Below are 19,611 nucleotides of genomic sequence, written 5' to 3'. Positions count from 1 at the left end.
AAAAAAAAAAAAAAAAAAAAAAACACATCATAGTAAAATTAATACCTTCTCTGCTTCGCATCGAAGCTAAAATACTGTTCAATATAAACAGTGTAGCCACTTGTTCAGTTACTGCTCGTACTTCCATCTCGGATATCTAATGACGTGAAGGTAGACTAAAATCCTAATGAGTAAAGTCTACTGTTACTGCATTCTGCACTGCAGTGCTCCTCGTGCCGCAATAGTTTGTCGATTCGTTGTTTCTTAACATGTTTTTTTATCATTATAGTCGTTGTATTAGACTGTGATTATTCATTATGAATTAGTTATTTAAGTTGTTGAACTACAATTTCGATAAAAATTTAGCTGAATTAATATTGTTATATTGAGATTTAAGTTATTATAGTGTTCATCAAAGATTATTTTCAAATATTAAATTATTTTATAATTTCATCTTTGTATCATCAGTGTAATGTTTATGAGTAAATGATTACTTTATCTCGATATATTCTTGTGTAATTTAGGAAATATATCACAATTATGAATGAAGCAATATAACATTAACTTTGGATTATTTTTCAAGTTCAATCTACTAGCAATTTCAGGTTTGTTGATTTTGTAAAGTTAATTTTAAACTTATAGTATTAACAGTCTTGTGATTTTTTTTTGAATTCAGAATAAACATTTCAAAAAATAGTTAAAAAGTTTTCAGAATATGTATTTAAAAATTGTTAAGAAAAATGTATATTCAAAATATATTTTTAATATTTGAAAAATGATTCAAATACTTTGAGAGCAATAAAAAAAATACTCTACTTAATGTAAAATAATCAATACAGATATAAAGTAAAATTTTTATAAATTTTCTTAAAAGCATTTATTATAAATTGAATTTTTGTATTTTACTTGGCGTTGTGATAATTTTCGCCTGAACGATTGAGCACCGGTCAGTTCTAAGATAAATTTTATTGAAGGATTAGGTTATTTAGAAAATAAGACAAAATAAACTGAAATGGCTATGCAATATAATTATATTTTATATTAAACAATTACAAAAATAAAGGATAACATTAAAAATACAATAAATTTATATATAATTAAATTTCAACAATTTAGAAATATAATTGACATACTGGCATCATAGTCAAATGAGTTCCAAAAATAGGTAAATGATAATAAATATTATTTGCACAAGCAAAAATAATAAAACTAAAATCCTTTTTTTCATTATTTTGGTTTAATTATCTAAATATCCAATAGGTTAATAGATAAAATTATTTATAGTATTTAAATATAAAACAAAACAAAAAAAGTATTTTAATGTTTTTATTCAAATATTTTATAAGACTGAGTATTAAGTTAATAAAATAAAAATATTATTTAATTAAGAAAATATGAATTGTTTTTTGACAAGTTTTATAATTATTTATATTATAACATAAAAATATTCTATAATTCAAAGTACCATAAGAAAAATTCTCATTTTGTATTTTATGTTTATTTAAATAATTTATTAACACATTACTTTGTTTTAAATTTTGAAGTTTGCTTTAAACTTCCAATTGGCTGTATATTTTCTCATTTTTATATGAGAATACATTTTTTATGCAGGAAAATAAGTGTAAAGAGGAAAAAAAAAGTATAGGCGTAGGAGTAATAGTAACTGAAAACCAGTTTGGTTTTTTGCTTGGAAAGTCAACAATGGAACTGTTATTTTGTATAAAACAGCCAATAGAAAAATATAGAGAGAAGAAGAAAAGCTTCGTATGATGTTCATAGATTTGAAGAAGATATTGACAGTGCTGAAGAGGTTTTAAAGTAGTTTTTAATGACGAAAGGAATCCTAAATACATATTTTGATGTAATAGAGGAAATGTATGAAGGTACTATGGTAAAAAGTGTGTGCTGAAAAACAGTATTTCAGGGTAGGTGTGTACCAAAGTTCTGCTTTAAGACTTCAACTATTTTACATAGTAATTGTTAAAGATTTATTAATTTATTACATAAATGACATCTATTTCATAACTAAAATATTAATTTATTTATTTCAGTTATAAATCACAATCACATTTTAAGAAAAAAATTTGAATTTCTTTAATTTCTTCAATTACCAAAATTATTAAAATATTTACATTATGATAAAAAAAATGTATTAATGTGCAAAGATTTGTTCTGTAATATTAATGAAATAAGAAATATTAAGTATTTCTCATTACATTTAAAAAAAGTGACTTACATTTATGTTGTTGTTTTTAATTTTTAGTAATACCTATAATGGCTTCTTATTAGTTTAAAATTAGTATTAAAATAATATTTTGATTAGTTATATACTTGAATATTGGAGTGTAGTTAATAAAAATGTAGATCCTGTTAAAGATTTTCCCTATTTAATTTAACTGTGTACACTAAAGATTAACTATCCCTGATCACATTTTTTTTAAATGAGGCGAGATTATTTTCAAAAAATTGGGAAGTGGGATAATTTACATTTAATGTACAGAATTGTTATTATTATTTTTTTTGGCAAAACAGTACTGAAAAAGTATGATTTATTTTCTCAAAAAATTTATTTATTTATTTATTTATCTTCCGAAAAATATTAGTTTAAATTGCTAAAAAAGTATATATATAAAAATAAATAAATTATTAGATTTAACAATATTTTGTGAACCCAACTTCCTTGGAAAACAGCTATAGCCTTGCATTAAAATAAAGTTTTCGACTATAAAATTACCTTTAGAAAATGTTACATTAATAGTTATATTTTAGTTCATAAATTATTAAATAGTCATTAAAAATTTAATATAAATATAAGTTCACATATATTTGTATTTGAATAAAAAATTTTTACTTGGAGCGCATTATTTGAATTCAAAGTTTTTTTTATGGGGCTTTAATATTATCAGAAAAAAAATTTATTAGTGGTTAATGGGCCAAAAAAAAAGTGGTCTTCAATTCAATATACGAAATATCACATAAATTTTCTAAAATAACTATTATCATTGTCAACCTGAGATACACGGGATTGTAATATTATTGATTATTATAATTAATAATATTTTAAAACAAACAAATAAATTTTATTTTAGATTATTTTTTAGAGTTAGTTTTTAGTTTATAATAAATTGATAAACTGTTTAAAATAATAACACCCGGAGGATAAAGATAAAGTACTCATATGTTGTTTATATTTTTTGGCGTCTATGACATTTGGTTGTGTATAATATATAGTGAGTCTTATGACTAATAGTAATTTATTTTTAGATACATTTTTTATTTCGTGTAACTTATTATTCATATTTATATCGCAAAATTAAAAAATAATTAAATTCCATGTTTAAAATTGATAAGTTTTCTCATGTACTGTCTTTTGTTTTGTAAATGACGTGTTGTAATGACGTCGCCAGTTTATTTACTATGGACGTATAATAACATTATGAACTACATTTATTTCAATGTAATTATTATTATATTTTATCTCTCACGTGTTGATGCCCTATCCTTCCTGCCTAATGTTCCAGTTCGATCAACTTGAAATTATAATAGAACAATGAGTATGGATGTATATTAAATGTATATCGTTTTCATCGTGATTATCTTTTTTTCTTTTTTATCAAAAAATATTATACTATAACTATTAATACAAAATATACTTAAATTTAGTCTGTTCTGTGCTATTAATCTATTTAGTTACAAAATTAATTTAAATTTATTAAAAATGTTAAACATATCATCATTATTTTGACTTTATAAAAATTTGAATGCGATTACTTGTTTTTCATATAAACAATACTTGTTACTTGTACTTGTTTTTCAAACTATAAATTTTCTTTTAAAGAAAATTGACAATATTAATTAATTAACACGATGAAACATGAAAGAAATTAACATTTCTTTGTTAGGAATTATAAATAAGTTATTTTTGTCGTTTCGAAATTGGATTAAAGAATTTGGACATATTTTGGTTCCAAGCCAACAATTTGCACTTCAGTGATGTTATCTACGATGTAAAACTAAGAATTTTAGTGATTTTATTCCTAATAAGATTTGAACAAAGACTAATAGTATATAAGTTTTATGTATTTATTTTTAAAACCTTGAGATAATGTATTAATAAAAGAATATAAGCTAGTATGTAACATTAATTATGTAGTGATTTGAATGATTACCATTGTTTTATATGACTAGTTATTATGTAAAAATGTCCAAACAAAACGCAACGTTGATCTTGAATAACATCTGAGAATGCCTTTTATTAAACATATGAATATTAATATTATTATATGTTTTATCATCGGATAAAACATTGTTTCGTACTACACAACCTTCATTTTAATCAAATTATTGTCCCTTATAAATAAAATGCTGACTGTTCTTTAAAGTATCTTTAATTCTATTTTGTTATAAAAGTAGGGCAAAAACCACAAGACCGCTATTTTTATTAAAAGAACTACTGTTAATGATTTTCATATTTTTCTTTTCGTGTTATAACTATGCTCTATTAAATACATTATTATTATTTTAGATCGCTCTATTTAAAATGTAACACTAATAGTATTTAAATTTAGTATAATGTACGTGATGTTTATTTTATACATGTATTTAAATAATTATTTATTTAATACTTAAATCATAACAAATATCGTTTATAAATAGAAATATATCTTTTTTATTAAAAAAACTTGTTTACCTTGTAGTTTGAGTTTTTATAATTATATTTAATTATAATAACACACATATAATGATTTTCAATATTGTAATTAAATCAGAGAATTAATTTTTTTTTAACTTTTAGTATTAGGTAATTCATTTATTGTCTTATAGTGAATTTCAATATTTATTAAACATTTTTCATGAGTTATATTTATTAACTTTATTATTTTATTATAAATATATAAATTTGGAATGTTATTCTGTTAGTACTAAAAAATAAAAGTTCATATTGTAGAAAAAAAATTCCAAAAATCCTTTACGATATAAAAGATTGTCTCGTTAAATTTTTTGCGTAGATAGAGCTAAACTAATATATATTATTTAACATATTTGATCTGATCAAATAATACAATTAAATTTTTGTTAAATTTATATGAATTAATTGTATTACGACGGCATAATATCCTAATTAGAAGTATTTTTATTAGCGTAAATAATATATAATTATTTTTCATGGCATTTAGGTTTTGTTCATGTGTTGATATTTTTCAAGGCCATTTTTGTGTATCTTATTGTTGATTGTTCTCAGTTTTAATAATTAATATGGAATCTGCAGAATCATCAGCAAAAAAGAAAGTAAATCTCGCCCATTCTATCAGTGATCTCTCTTTAATCCTAACGTGTTTGGAAATCCTGAATCATAGTATAAAAATGTTTTTTCTGAATTTCTCGATGTGCATTCAGTATGTTCATAAGGATAGACAAAATTTTCGAAAATATCAGTTTATATTTAATAATTTAATGGAACTAATTACTGTAAATTATAACTGAACATTTTGTTCAGACTGTTTAGGAATGAAATTATGCGGTCTGTTTGTTCAGTTATCTTCGCTGTACTAAATACTAAATATATTTTTTGTTCCTATACTGATATTTAATGGTTATTTCACCAAGATTGGACAAAAATAGTACAATAATTTATAATTAAGTTAAACTTTTCATCTTAACGTAAATATTTAGACTTTACGTGACTTAATATTAATTTGATTTCTCTTGTACATTTGACGACAAATTAACGTATACTTTTGGTAATTTTCATTAAATAACTTTTTTAATGAAATTTTAAATATTATAAAAAAATGTTAATAATTTGAGATGAAAAAGTTTTTTTTATTGTATATTACGCAAAAATGATAATTACTTTATATTTTTATTAATATGGTTGTCTCCATGGCAACAGTATGTATCTCGATTTTTTTAAATTATTCAAAACGTAGAAAAAATACACTATTTTTGTATAGCTATCAATAGAAATAGGGTTTTAAAACTACCTTATCTTAATAAATAAAAACTCTTAAAATGTGTCAAATTGGTGAATATGCATTTAAAAAAAAAATCTTAAATTATCGAGATACGCGGTTTTGTCATAGAGACAACCATATCACGTAATTTTCACCAGTTTACATAAAAATAAATAAATGTTTAAAAGATAAATAACATAAAACTATACCATACATATTTTATGTTCAAAAACTAAATATTTATTGTATAAAAAAAATACTGGGAAGGTAAAAATTTAGCCCTTTAAAAATCTTATCACACTATAAATATGAAATTTTTCCAAATATACTAGCACTTCACTATATTTTATTAGAATAATTTGATATTTGTATAGATTACTAAACAAAATATTTCCAGGTATCTGTACCTTTAAATGTTTAAAATATTTGATTAAAAAATATGCTGAGGAACACCTTTTTTGAAGAACGCAATCGTATGGTGTCCTAGATAGTTGGCATTCATCAATAGCAGTATGTGTGGCACAAAGCCAGGCGACATTTTCCGGTCACTATTCTTATCTAACTATTTCTTAAAACACTGGAAATTTGAGAATAAAAAAAAAATTGTAATGCGTCGTTTAAAAAGCGTGCTAACTTATTAATTTGCTAAACAATTAAACAAATTATTAGAGGTTGTTTAATATCTGTCAGTTTATTTTTTAATGAATACTTCATTGATAAATAACAATTAAGAAATTTAGGTCATTATTTATGATATTCTAATTCGGTATTTGGCGACACTATATTTTAGGTGTTATATTTTGGTTACACTTATTGGCGCGAAGATATAAAATATGTTTTTTTTATCATATTTAAATTAGATATGTGTATTATTAAAATTTTAAACAATTAAAGTAGGGTCTTATTATAATAGGATATATAAGTATATTTAAAATTTATTAAAAACTTAAAAAAAATTTTAATCACATTACAATTTAGTTTTATTGCACAAATAATTTAAGATTAACACCACTCTACACAAAAATTCTTAAGTTAGACTTCTGAATGTACTAAATGTAATTAGTCGTCCCCAAATAAAGGAATAAAATAGTAATAGCCTATTACTATTTTCTTAAATCATAGAGAGCATAAGATATTTTTTATTTAAGCTTATAAATACTAAATATATTATGCTAACGGCTATAAACATTAAAAATATTATTATTATTATTATTTTAGTAATTTAAAGAATGGCTTCACATTACCGCAAAAGTTTGCCTTCAGCTGATGTAGCATTAGCATCCGATATTTTTGATAGATTTTGTACAGCCACTACAATGAAGACTATACTTGGCCATTTCCGACATTTGTGCGAAATATTACGTATCAAGCCTACCAATTTTCCTCAATTTTATCCTAAATTAAGGGTAAGTAATGTATATTTAAATTTTTTGTATTAAATACACTTTTGATTAATGTTTTTATTAATTTGGTTTATATAAAAATCATTTAAGGAGTGAATAAGGATGAATCAACAATTTATTAGTAGTGATAACATTAGGGCCGTATCTAGGTTTAGTTAAGTTACTGATAAACTTTTAGAGGTGCATCCCTCCAAAAAAATATTATTTATTTTTCAAGTGTTAATATATGTAAATTTTTTTAATATAATAATACTTTTCTAACTTAAAAAAAATTCGAAACTTGCGTCCCTGGCCTTTACTCTCTTATCATCCCAATACCCCTAGATTACATGCATAATAGCCAAACATATCAAATACTAACTTTGAAAATTTTTAAAAATTAACCAAAAATAATTTATTTTTTACTTTGCTTTAAAATTAATAAACTGAGTGGATTTTAAGGCGTGTGCCGTTTGGAATATTTTAGTTGATATAGTTGTAATTTGCAATATAGATGAATATCAAAAGAGGCGTTGAAATTATTATGAAATTTAAACTTATTTTTATCGCTTATGAGTTGTATCGTTAAAAATATAACGATGTTGTCCTTCTCTGTACATAAAAAAAACTATCCCTCATGGTTTTATCCAGTCTTCCTAACTACTTAAACGTTGTACTACAGTTAATTCAAATTATAGTATTTGTTTAGAAAGTTTTTTTTATCTCATTTAAACAATTTAATTTCATTATATAAAGTTATTCAAACAATAACAATTATACTTTTTTTTTTTTTTTAAATTATTGAAAATAGACTGTATTAAGCAGCAAGGGATAAACATTTTACGGCTTGTATGAATACTTAATAATGAATTAAGACGTAATAAAAACAAATTATACTTATTTATATTGAAACATGTAGTTTATTTGTTTTTGTTTTCTTCATAGCTATGTATGTTTAAATATTTTTACTACTTTTATTTAACATATTATAATATATATGTATATAGCCTAGCCCTGTCTATGGTATAAAACAATATAGCCAAACCCAACTTTAATTAAAAATTTTACTAATAGAACATCTCGAACTATTAAAACTATATTCAGTAGAGAACGATTATTTTTTAGATTTGCAATTTCTTAGAGCTTAATAAATTATCTTTTAAATTGTTTACTTTTTATTAAATCGTTAATTTTTCTATTAAAACACCACGATAGTAATCTAATATAATAAACTGATACAAGTATTATATTATTTATATTATTATGAATACGATCGTATTAGATTATTATTCACTTAAAATATTTGCATAGTAAATCTTTACGCCATAATAAAACCGAAAAACTTAGTCTATCTATTTAAAATATTTATATTTCAATTGTTATGAATATATTTTTATTACATAATAAAATAAATTGCTTCCTGCTGAGTGACGTTAACGAATAATGGCTAGTTATCGATCCAATAAAATATGTATTAATACAACATTCACAAAAAAATTAATTGGCCTATTGCTACGACAATTGATAAATTAAGTATTAAGGGTCTTATTTTTTTAGATTTGATTAGATTACTTGAATTTATAAGTTATCGATTTTATGCAATAAGAGTCTTAGTTACGCCTATGTAATTGATTCTAAGATAACAGATCTTTTAAAGGACCTGGCTTGTGTTTTGATAAACATTATTACTCATAGATAGAATAATCAAAATTGTAAAATTGTGAAAATATTTTTGACCATTGTACGAACTGGATTTCTAACGTTCAATAAATTACTAAGGGTATATTATTTCACATAACTATATTTTTAAGTATTATTTATTTAAAATATAATTAAAAACATTAAAAAATATTTGTTTACGACTTAAAATCCTTTTAATATTTTCTTAATTAGATTTTAAAAAATTGCTTATATTGGATCAAACAAACTACTTGATAATCCTGTATACTTATTATCTACCTCAAAAAAAGGTGCATAATTTTAATTTATGTATATGATGTGATCATTTGAAGAGGGGGGATTATTAGCCCCTGAATATGCCATCTTAGGAGTGCTTATACTATTATAATGATATCAATTAATTTTAAGTACTATTTAAGTTGAGAATAGAATAGAAAGTTATATGAATCTTAAATTATTTTATTTAGTTAAAAAAAAAGTAAGTTTCTTTTTTTAAATTTAGAATGGCGAATTTCTCAAAATATCTCCGATTAAAATATTAATTAATATTAACTTTTTTAGACTATGTTATGTTCGTGGAAAGCAAAAGCATTATGGAATAAGTTTGATAAGAAAGCAAGTCATAAATGTTATAATCGTGGGAAAGCATGTATGAACACCAGGGTAAGTATTAAATATTAAAGAGCAATATTTTTTGTGACTAATTATTTTCTTTATTGTATAGGTATTAATTATTGGGTCAGGGCCATGTGGATTACGTGCAGCTATTGAAGCCCAATTGTTAGGTGCTAAAGTTGTTGTTGTTGAAAAAAGAGATCGCCTTTCCCGGCATAATGTGCTTCATCTCTGGCCTTTTGTAATTCAAGATTTAAAAGGCCTTGGTGCTAAAAAATTTTTTGGAAAATTTTGTGCTGGAGCAATTGATCACATAAGTTAGTTTAATTTAGCTTTAAAAATGTTTTGACTTAATTTTTGGTTATGCTTAATATATTTGGATTAAATAATATAGGTATAAGGCAACTTCAGTGTATTTTATTGAAAGTATCTTTAATTTTGGGTGTTGAAATTCATGAAGGTGTGAGCTTTGAATCCCTTTCTCCGCCAACAGATGATGATGAAAGTATGTTAATTTTATTTGTACAATAGAAACTTTTTATTCTTATAAAAAAATTGTGGTACTATTTAGCACAACACTAAAGAATATTTATGAAATTTTGACTTGTTAAAATTTTTTTACTTATTTCTGATAATTTATAAACCAATACAAAAAAAAAAATATCTTTTCAAATCAATTGAGTTATTGCTTAATAATTAATTATATGAAGAACTAAACAACAAAAAAGGTAACTTGGTTACTTTTAATTGGGTTATCTAATTAGTTAGATAAAGAAGATAACTATCTCAAGTGACAGTCAAGCAGCTTTGAAAGCACTCTGTAATGATCAGGTGAATTCAAAGCTGGTCCTCAAATGCAGGATAACTTTAGAATTACTATTGAGGTTCAACAAAGTTACACTAGCATGGGTACCAGAACATAACGGTGTCACTGGAAATGAAAATGCTGACTTTCTAGCCAGGAAAGAAGCAGAGAACTACCCAAGAATTGGTGCAGAGAACAACACAGGACAATCTGGTAGTACTTGGTAGTACCTAGACAATCTAAAATGTTTATCAAGACTCCTGGTCTACTGTTGGGTGATATTAATAGCATGACTAGACATCAAATAAGCACCTTGACTGGTCTACTGACAGGACATGGTCACCTACTTAAACATCTTAACGCAATGTCGTTATCAGAATCACCACTGTGCAGTAAGTGTGGAGTAGAAGAGGAAGACTTATTTCACATTATGTGTGATTGTAAAGCCTTGTCCATCCTAAGATAAAACTACTTGAGTAAACCTTTTCCTGAAAAAGAAGATATTAAAAACCTAAAACCCAGAGAGATACTTAATTTTGGCGGAAAGACATAACTCTTTGGTCATCTATAGGGGTGACTTTATGATTGGTAATGTATTAACACTTTGGTGATAACACTTAGGTGGATAAACCGAATCAAGACAATTCGGTATGAGGTGCGCACAATGGACCAACAGGTCTGAGTGCATGGGCATTATGTCCACCTCGATAATAACTAAAACTAAAACTAATTAGTTAGATAAAATATTCACTTCATAATGCCTTTAATAATATAAATGATCATATTATATATTCTTACTTATATATTTAAATAGAATTTGGTTGGAGAGCAAATTTTAGTCCTACCAATCATCCAATTTCACAATATGAATTTGATGTTCTCATTGGAGCAGATGGAAAAAGAAACACTTTAGAGGGTATTTTACCAAAAATTATGTATATATTTCTACATTTTAGTTTGATTATTAGATATCTTAATTTTTGTAAAGTTATAATTTAATTTGTGTCTTCTATATTTTATCCTCATATAAGTGACTGAATGGTTTAATAGTTTCGTTATTTTTTGAAAATTTATTAAAGATTATATAAACCTTTTAAAAAAATGTTTACAGTAATATAAAGTATATTAGTTTAAATTTTTCCTAACAATAATACCCATTAAAATATTTTACTTTTAATTCAAAATACTTTATATTTCTATAAAACATTTATGTCTTTTACTGAAAAAAAAATGTATATGTGCTCCCTAATCATGACTATTTATGTAAATTTTTGGAAAACTATTTAAATTGAAACAATAGTAGTCTTTTATTAAGCTTACCTGTGAATTTATTCACAGAGAAAATTAACCTCTATATTATTATTATTTAATCTGTTTAAACAATATTTTTGTACAAAATTTAGGTTTTAAGCGAAAAGAGTTTCGTGGTCGATTAGCTATTGCAATCACAGCTAATTTTATTAACAAACATACTGAAGCTGAAGCAAGAGTAGAAGAAATATCAGGAGTAGCTTTTATTTTCAATCAAAAATTTTTTAAAGATCTTTATCATGACACTGGTATTGATTTAGAAAATATTGTTTATTATAAAGATGAAACTCATTATTTTGTTATGACTGCCAAAAAACATAGTTTAATTGATAAAGGAGTTATTTTAAATGTAATTATTAAAAATAATATTTTTTATAAAGTAGTAAAGTTAAAAAAAAAATGGTCCTAAATTAAATTGTTTTTTAGGATTATGCTGATGTAGCAAAATTATTAGCATTAGAAAATATAAACAAAGAAGCACTTACTGAATATGCTAAAGAAGCTGCAAATTTTTCTACACATTATTCACTACCTCAATTAGAGTTTGCTCTTAATCACTATGGTCAACCAGATGTAGCAATGTTTGATTTTACATCAATGTATGCTGCTGAAAATTCTAGTCATGTTATGCAAAAAAATGGACATAAACTACTTACCACTTTAGTAGGAGATAGTTTATTAGAGGTATTTATGTAAAATTATAGAATTTCTAGTTTTATAACCAAAAATTTTATTACATTATTATTATAATTTTCTCTTTTTTCTAGCCATTTTGGCCAACTGGCTCAGGTTGTGCTCGCGGTTTTCTCAGTTCAATGGATGCTTGTTGGGCTATTCGTCGTTGGGGAGCTACTGATTCTAATCCATTACATGTTTTAGCTGAACGTGAATCAATATATCATATTCTAGGTCAAACAACACCAGAAAATTTGCATCGAAATATAGCTGGATATACCTTAGATCCACATACACGGTATCCAAATTTAAATACAAATGCAGTTGTTCCAGTACAAGTTGTTAACTTATTTGATTGTGATGATAAAACTGTCATTGAAAAATTTTTAAAAGCCCCAAGACAGTTTTCTAATTCAATTCAAGATGTTCCGAAAAAACGAAGGAGAAAAGGTAAATTAAAACCATTATATATTTTAAAAATAAAATAAATAATGTTCTAAGTTTTTATTTTATTTTTATACTTGAAAACCTCAAAACAGTTTGTTTGGCTGCGCATGATTCATCAAAAAAGGGTGAATAGTTTGTAATACACCAAACATTTATTGTGTGTTCTAACAGTATTGACCTAATTTTTTTCAATATAAAATACATTTGGATTAAAAAATTTTGCTTTTAAATTAACAGATCTACAGCTTCATTTTCATTTTTTTAACTAATTTATATATTTTAGAAAGTCAAGTTCATCAAGATACATTACTTATTTGGATCAAAGCTCAACTGGCGCCTTATGAATCGATACTTATTGAAGATTTTGCAAAGTCTTTTAAAAATGGTCTTGCATTATGTGCAATTATACATAGATATCGTCCAGATTTAGTAGACTTCTTTTCTTTATCTCCAATAGACGCTGCAAAAAATAATCAATTGGCATTTGATATTTTGGAACATGAGTTTGGAATTTCACCTGTATAAAAAATTATTAAATTATCTTTTAGCTTATTAATGTATATATATTTAATACAAAATATTTCCAGATAATGTCTGGTGATGAAATGGAACAATGTGATGTACCAGATGTTTTAGCATTATTGTCTTATTTATCACAAGTGTATGACACATTTAGACGAGAAATTCCTCATATTAAACATCCAAAATTGGTATCTTTCAGAAATATTTAAAAATTTAACCTATAATGTATAATTTTACTAATTTAACTTCATAATATATTTTATGTATTATAGGAAGACAGTGATCATGGTTCAGTATCACCTGCATTAAGTCGATTTAGAGTAGCTACTTCTAAAAATATGTTCCTACCGTATTCAAAATTATCTGTTCAAACAAAATCTATACCAATATCAAGAAAACGATCTGGAATTAGTAATATTTTGGCTATTGATAAAAGTACTATTTCATTACAGCGACGTAACAGAAAAAGACGCACAAATATTAGTAATGGTTCATTAGTAAGTGAAATTTATAAATTAATGAATTAAAAATATTTTCATTAGGTTTTTAGTAAAAAATGCATATATTTGTTTTGGAATTTACATTTATTTGATATTATTAATGGAAAATAAATTTTTGTTTAAATATGTTTTATAAATTAAAAAAAAAAGGTACAAATAAAAAAAAGATTGAATTTAAGAATGCAGCAAGTTTTTACAAAAGAACCAGAATGTGATGAAATATTAAATAATGATAATCATGAAGAATTTAAAGAACGTGCCAGAGAATTAGAAAGAAAATTATTTCCCAGTGTAAGAATAATGTGTTGTGATGTTTGAAATGTGATTTTGTAAAAAAAAATGTTATGTACCCTTTTTTAACATTTTTATTTGTGTTTTTATGTGTTTATAAAGTGAAAATATTCATATTAAGATTTAACACAATTTAATTGAAATACTAAAAGAAATGGTTAAGAAAAATGTCACTAGTTAGATGTATTACAACAAACTAAGAATAGTTTTATTTTTGTGTACTGTATTTTGTTATTTTATGTTAACTTTAATGCACTTTTATAAAAAGTAAAAGTTATTAATTGGTTGATAAATTTTCTATAATGGATGTGGTGCAAATAAAATATAATATTAATTTTAATCAATATTATTAAGTTATTGAATTAATATTCAACTGTTTTCCAGCCCCGAGATTCACGTGTGCATAGAGAAGTATCACCCCGTTATAAAATGGAAGAAGATATTTCAGTCAGAGCAAAAGAAATTGAAGCTAAATTAAAAGGAGGCCCAGCTCTTGATAAAAAACCAAAAGATTTATTAAGAGCTATTGGTGAGTATTAGTGTTATTAGCTTTGATGCGAAGCTGAGAAGGTATTAATTTTACTATGATGTGTTTTTTTTTGTATCTGTTACCACTTTTTCTCAGCTCTCACCAAACCGATTTCTTTACAACGATACGTCAAAAGATCACAAATCGTGTCTAGTCAAAGACATTATCCTCATAAATTGAAAAAATTTCCCTCGTTACCCGTAAATGGGGGAAACCTCCAAAAAAATTACAAATTTAAAAATCACTAATTTTTTCAATTTTTTTTACTTAAAACTGCCATAACTTTTTTAAAAATGAACATATCAATATAATTTTTTTTTTTTATAGATGCTTGATGTCTTTACCTATTATTTGGTATATTTTTTTTATAAATTTAACCTTTTACCTGCCCACAGGGGGGGATTCAAAATGACAACTTTTTCACAAAAAATTAAGTTATGAAAATGTTCCGGAAATACTGACATTTTTATATTTATCTTAAATTAAAGCTTATGTAATATACTTCATTATGGAAAAAAAAAAAATTCGGACTTTATTTTGTCTTCACGGTGAAAATGGCTATTGAATGTTAATTTTATGTGAAAATTCTCGATTATACTTTTTATATTTTTAACTTTATAATGCTATAACTTATTGAAAAGTGTATGGATCAACACAATTTTTTTATAAGAAATAATATTTATATACTTCTTTCATTTGACATACTTTTTTTTTAAATCGGACCATTTCCCTTAATACAGAGGGGGTTCAAAACATAAAAATGCATATAGAAAGTAGAAATTTTTCAACTTAATTTTTGAAAGTGTTCCGGAAATACTGACAATTTTATATATATCTTAAATTAAAGTTTATGTAATATACTTTAATATTAAAAAAAAAAATTTTGGACTTTATTTTGTTTTCATGGTGAAAATGGCTTTAAAATGCTATTTTTGTGTGAAAATTCTCGATTTTATTATTTAAATTTTTAACTTTATAATGCTATAACATATTGAAAAGTGTATGGATCAACACAATTTTTTTATGAGAAATAATATTTTTTAATAATCCTCTCTTTCATTCGACATACTTTATCTTTATCAGGATATTAATAAGGAACTAACTGATTATGAAGCTTTTGGAATAATCCACCAATTTTTTAAAATTAAACACTATCTAAAGATTTACATCGAAGCGTTTTTTTTTTATAGTGATTTTAATCACTGTCAGATATCATTATACTTGATCCAACTATGCCACGTCGCCACTATGCCGCGACCCCCCTGTGCTGGGTTTTTTTATTTTAAATCAAACAAAAATTATTAGTTAACTCATAACTTTGGATAATAAGGTATTGTTATTTTCTTTTTAACTAGATAGAGTTAAATAGAGATAAATTTATTAATTGTACATGTTGAATAAATACGTATATTTATTTTTGATTAATACTTTTTATTTAATATTTGTTAGGAAAAATTGATAAAACTGATTGGAATGTAAAAGAAATTGAACGAAAAATTGAAGAAAATAAAGCTTATGTAAAACACAATAAAAATGGTACTGAAAAAGTACCCAAATGGAGCCGCCCACAATTTGATGATAAAGTATTTATATAAAATTAAAAAAATTATTTAATTCATGTATTCTTTTAATAATTAAAAATAATAATAGCTTAGTGCTATAAAGAAGAAGCTGTATGTGAAAGGATACGAAAATGATGAGAGCAATAAGAAATATGTAGAAATTGACAACAACTTAAATAAATTAAACAGAAAAATAAAAGATGGAAATATTTTAGATCAAGGCCAAAGAGGTGCTAATAAAGTTTCTGCTATGGCTGCTCATCTAGCTACTATAAATAAACAACCAGAAAACATACTTCAAAAATCTGTTAGTAAAATCTATTTTTTGATCATATACTAAACTCAATTAGATTCTATTAGTATTTATGTTCAATTTCAAAATAATCTAAAAAAATATCTTNATATATATATATATATATATATATATTTTATGTTTCATCTTTATGATCAAATTTTAAACTATGTATTTTTATAATCCTTCTTTACAATGATTTTGAAAATTGAGTAAAATTTTTTGATCTATTTTTTATTGTAGGGTACTAAAAATTCTGTTGTAATTTCTCAAAGAGGAAGTGAAACATGCCATTTTTGCAATAATCGTGTTTATTTAATGGAACGTTTAAGTGCTGAAGGCAGATTTTTTCATCGCGGTTGTTTCCGTTGTGAATATTGTTTAATTACTTTGCGGTTAGGGAACTACATGTTTGATAGAGAAGGAAAATATAACAATAGATTTTACTGCTCTCAACATTTTGGATTGCCTGGTACTCAACAAACACGATCTCGACGTAAATATGAACAAAAGACTGAACCAGATATGAGTATTAAACAAGTTATTTTGAATAAAACTCCTGAAAAGGTAAAGCAATAGTAGTTTTTACAATTTTTAAACCATATTTTACTATGATTGTTATTTAGACTAAAGCTTCAATGGAGTCTTTAGACAGAGGGGAAACTCCTGAACGAGTAGAATTTGAGAATTTAGATGTAGAAGAAGATTTAGCTCATAGTGAAATGGATGAAGATGAATGGACAGATCGTAATTTTGGTGCTTCAGCAAATGAAATGCTTTCCTCAGATGAGTTATCTGATTTGAGGTAACTTAATTAATTTTTTTAATACTAATTAGAAAGTAGTTTTTTAATATTTGTGGTGTTATTTTAGTGATAGTGATGAAGTTCATAACCCAAAAATCAACATTCAAAACAAAGAATTAAAAGTTTTATCATCGGTTGCTAGTAATGAACATTTACCTCATAATATAGTAGAAGATGATGGATTAAGTTCACAAAATGAATCTGATGAGTCCCAAGATCGTTGTAGTTATAAAGAATTTGACAGTGATGGTAGATTTCTTAATTTAAAATAATCGTCTAGATCAAATTTTTAATTATTTAACTTAATTATTCAGATGATGAAAGTGACACTGCAACTGAAGGTGAGGAAGATATAAAAGCACGTGAAATGAGAAAAAAAGAGGTTTGTCTACGTATTCCAGAAGTATCAGCTGCTACTACAGATACAGGCTCAGAAACTGAGGTGATATGTCCTATTAATAAAATTTCTTGTGATAAATATTCAATTAAAAAAAATAAAATTAGTATTAAAAATAACTTGGATAACTATACACAAAAAGTAAACTGTAAAAATAATAATTCTTATTCACATCCTTCTTCAGTTGATGTAAATAATATAAAAGATGTCCCAATCATAAAAAATACTCCTGAGGAAGAAGAAAAGATTAAAAATGTTAAATATAAAGTTATTCTACCAACAATCGTGGTAAATGAAGAAATGGTCAAAAATACTAATGAAAACAAAAATAAAAAATCGATTGTTAATAATATTGAAAATTCAATTAAGCCAATTATTAATAGTAATGAATTTTTATCATGTGACTGTGATGATAAATCAGAAGACTATAAAAAGTACCTTTCAAAGAAGAAAAGCAAAAAAAAATTTTTTGATAAACATTCTTCTCATGAATGTGAACAACTAAACAAAAATATTTTAAATCTAAAAATAACTGATGAACCTTATAATAAAGAATTATTTATTGATAATGAAAATAATAACTCAATCTCTCAAATCTCAAGACAATCAATTAACAATACTGGTAATGTAATTTCAAATATTAATAAAAATTTAGGAAATACAAGTGCTCATCAAACAAGTGACGTATTGCCTAATATAAATATTGAAGTATCATTAAATATGAATAAAAATGATACTAGAACAACTAAACAAAGTGTAGTTAGTACAGAACCTTATCCAAAGTATACACCTACAGTGGAAAAGGCAATTAAAAAATATGAAAAAAGTCCATCTAAAAAAGAATGCATAGTTATGTAATTCTGTTATTAAGTACACTTATAAATATTGTTATACGAATATAATATAATAAAATATACTATGCAAGTATAAGTCTACAGGTTATATTCAAAATTCAATGAATTTATTTAACAAGCCTTTCTCTGCAGTATCATTTGGAAAAAAGAATCAGGTAAAACAATAACCAAATAAAAGCATTAGATGTCATGTGTTCATGTGAGTTTTTGTTTGTTTACAATTTCTAACCTAGTATTTGGTATGTTTTTGATTTAATACTATTTGTCATCTTATCATGATTTTTCTTGGGAAATCAAAGTAATTATTTTACATTAATTTTGGCAGGCATTTTATCATTAGAGAAAAATGGTCAGCTACATTAGTTCATTTTATGAAATGCATTTAACATAAAATATTAAAATCACTTTTTATTATCAATTCAAGTATTTATACATTTATAAATTCTAAAAATTCTATTTTTATCAGATTTACTATTTTTTTTATAGTTTAAAATATTACTTAATTAAATACTTATTTTGTTGAATGTAATTAATTGCCTTGAGATTACACTGCTCGATAAAAAAAATTGTCAGTTGCCGGTGTGTGATGGGTCATTTCTTAGTATTTCAGTGTCATTGGTTTTATATATTTTCTATGTTTGTAGCTTTCATATGATTAGCTATTACATTTTTTGATTTTTAACAGTTATTATAGAAGCTGAACTTTATATACTTACACACTTTCAAAAATTAAATATATTTGTTATCTCTAAAACAAGAGCTGATAGAGAAATTCTAAGGACATTATCAACAACCCCAAAATACTTTGAAATGATGCCTCACACTTCTGAAACTGAGATGTATTCTATATTTACTATGTATTTTTCAATAAGATATGTATTTATTAACATAAATTCATAATATAAATATAATTAAAAACTTTGAATATGATAATTTTGTATTTTAGGAGAAAGGCTTGTTGTATATGTATATGGTTTAGAATTAATTATAATTATCATTTCAATGGGCTTT

General features: G+C 24.4%; 1 protein-coding gene across 5 annotated transcripts in view; it reads left to right on the top strand.

Moving 5' to 3' along the window:
* The first annotated feature begins 208 nt into the window (after nt 1–208).
* Nucleotides 209–19,611, top strand: part of LOC126895633 (F-actin-monooxygenase Mical) — a 27,525-nt gene continuing 8,122 nt past the window's right edge. The window contains exons 1-21 of one of the 5 annotated variants that reach the window (XM_050667735.1): nt 209–584; nt 7,152–7,339; nt 9,557–9,658; nt 9,720–9,927; nt 10,005–10,115; nt 11,230–11,331; nt 11,819–12,075; nt 12,153–12,410; nt 12,494–12,851; nt 12,941–12,973; nt 13,132–13,367; nt 13,436–13,558; nt 13,643–13,867; nt 14,021–14,161; nt 14,546–14,690; nt 16,140–16,273; nt 16,341–16,559; nt 16,788–17,111; nt 17,171–17,349; nt 17,417–17,598; nt 17,664–17,791. In XM_050667735.1, the coding sequence (XP_050523692.1) occupies nt 7,163–7,339; nt 9,557–9,658; nt 9,720–9,927; nt 10,005–10,115; nt 11,230–11,331; nt 11,819–12,075; nt 12,153–12,410; nt 12,494–12,851; nt 12,941–12,973; nt 13,132–13,367; nt 13,436–13,558; nt 13,643–13,867; nt 14,021–14,161; nt 14,546–14,690; nt 16,140–16,273; nt 16,341–16,559; nt 16,788–17,111; nt 17,171–17,349; nt 17,417–17,598; nt 17,664–17,791 (3,642 nt within the window). In that variant the 5' untranslated portion in view covers nt 209–584; nt 7,152–7,162. The remainder of the gene's footprint in view (nt 585–7,151; nt 7,340–9,556; nt 9,659–9,719; nt 9,928–10,004; nt 10,116–11,229; nt 11,332–11,818; nt 12,076–12,152; nt 12,411–12,493; nt 12,852–12,940; nt 12,974–13,131; nt 13,368–13,435; nt 13,559–13,642; nt 13,868–14,020; nt 14,162–14,545; nt 14,691–16,139; nt 16,274–16,340; nt 16,560–16,787; nt 17,112–17,170; nt 17,350–17,416; nt 17,599–17,663; nt 17,792–19,611) is intronic. The other 4 variants (XM_050667730.1, XM_050667732.1, XM_050667731.1 and 1 more) reach the window with 4 other exon arrangements.

Source organism: Daktulosphaira vitifoliae, unplaced genomic scaffold (genome assembly GCF_025091365.1).
Source record: "Daktulosphaira vitifoliae isolate Bord-2020 unplaced genomic scaffold, ASM2509136v1 Scaffold_1, whole genome shotgun sequence".
In the NCBI taxonomy this organism is placed as follows: Eukaryota; Metazoa; Arthropoda; class Insecta; order Hemiptera; family Phylloxeridae; genus Daktulosphaira; species Daktulosphaira vitifoliae.
The sequence above is the reverse complement of the archived record's forward strand: the minus strand, read 5'-3'. Positions and strand labels throughout refer to the sequence as shown.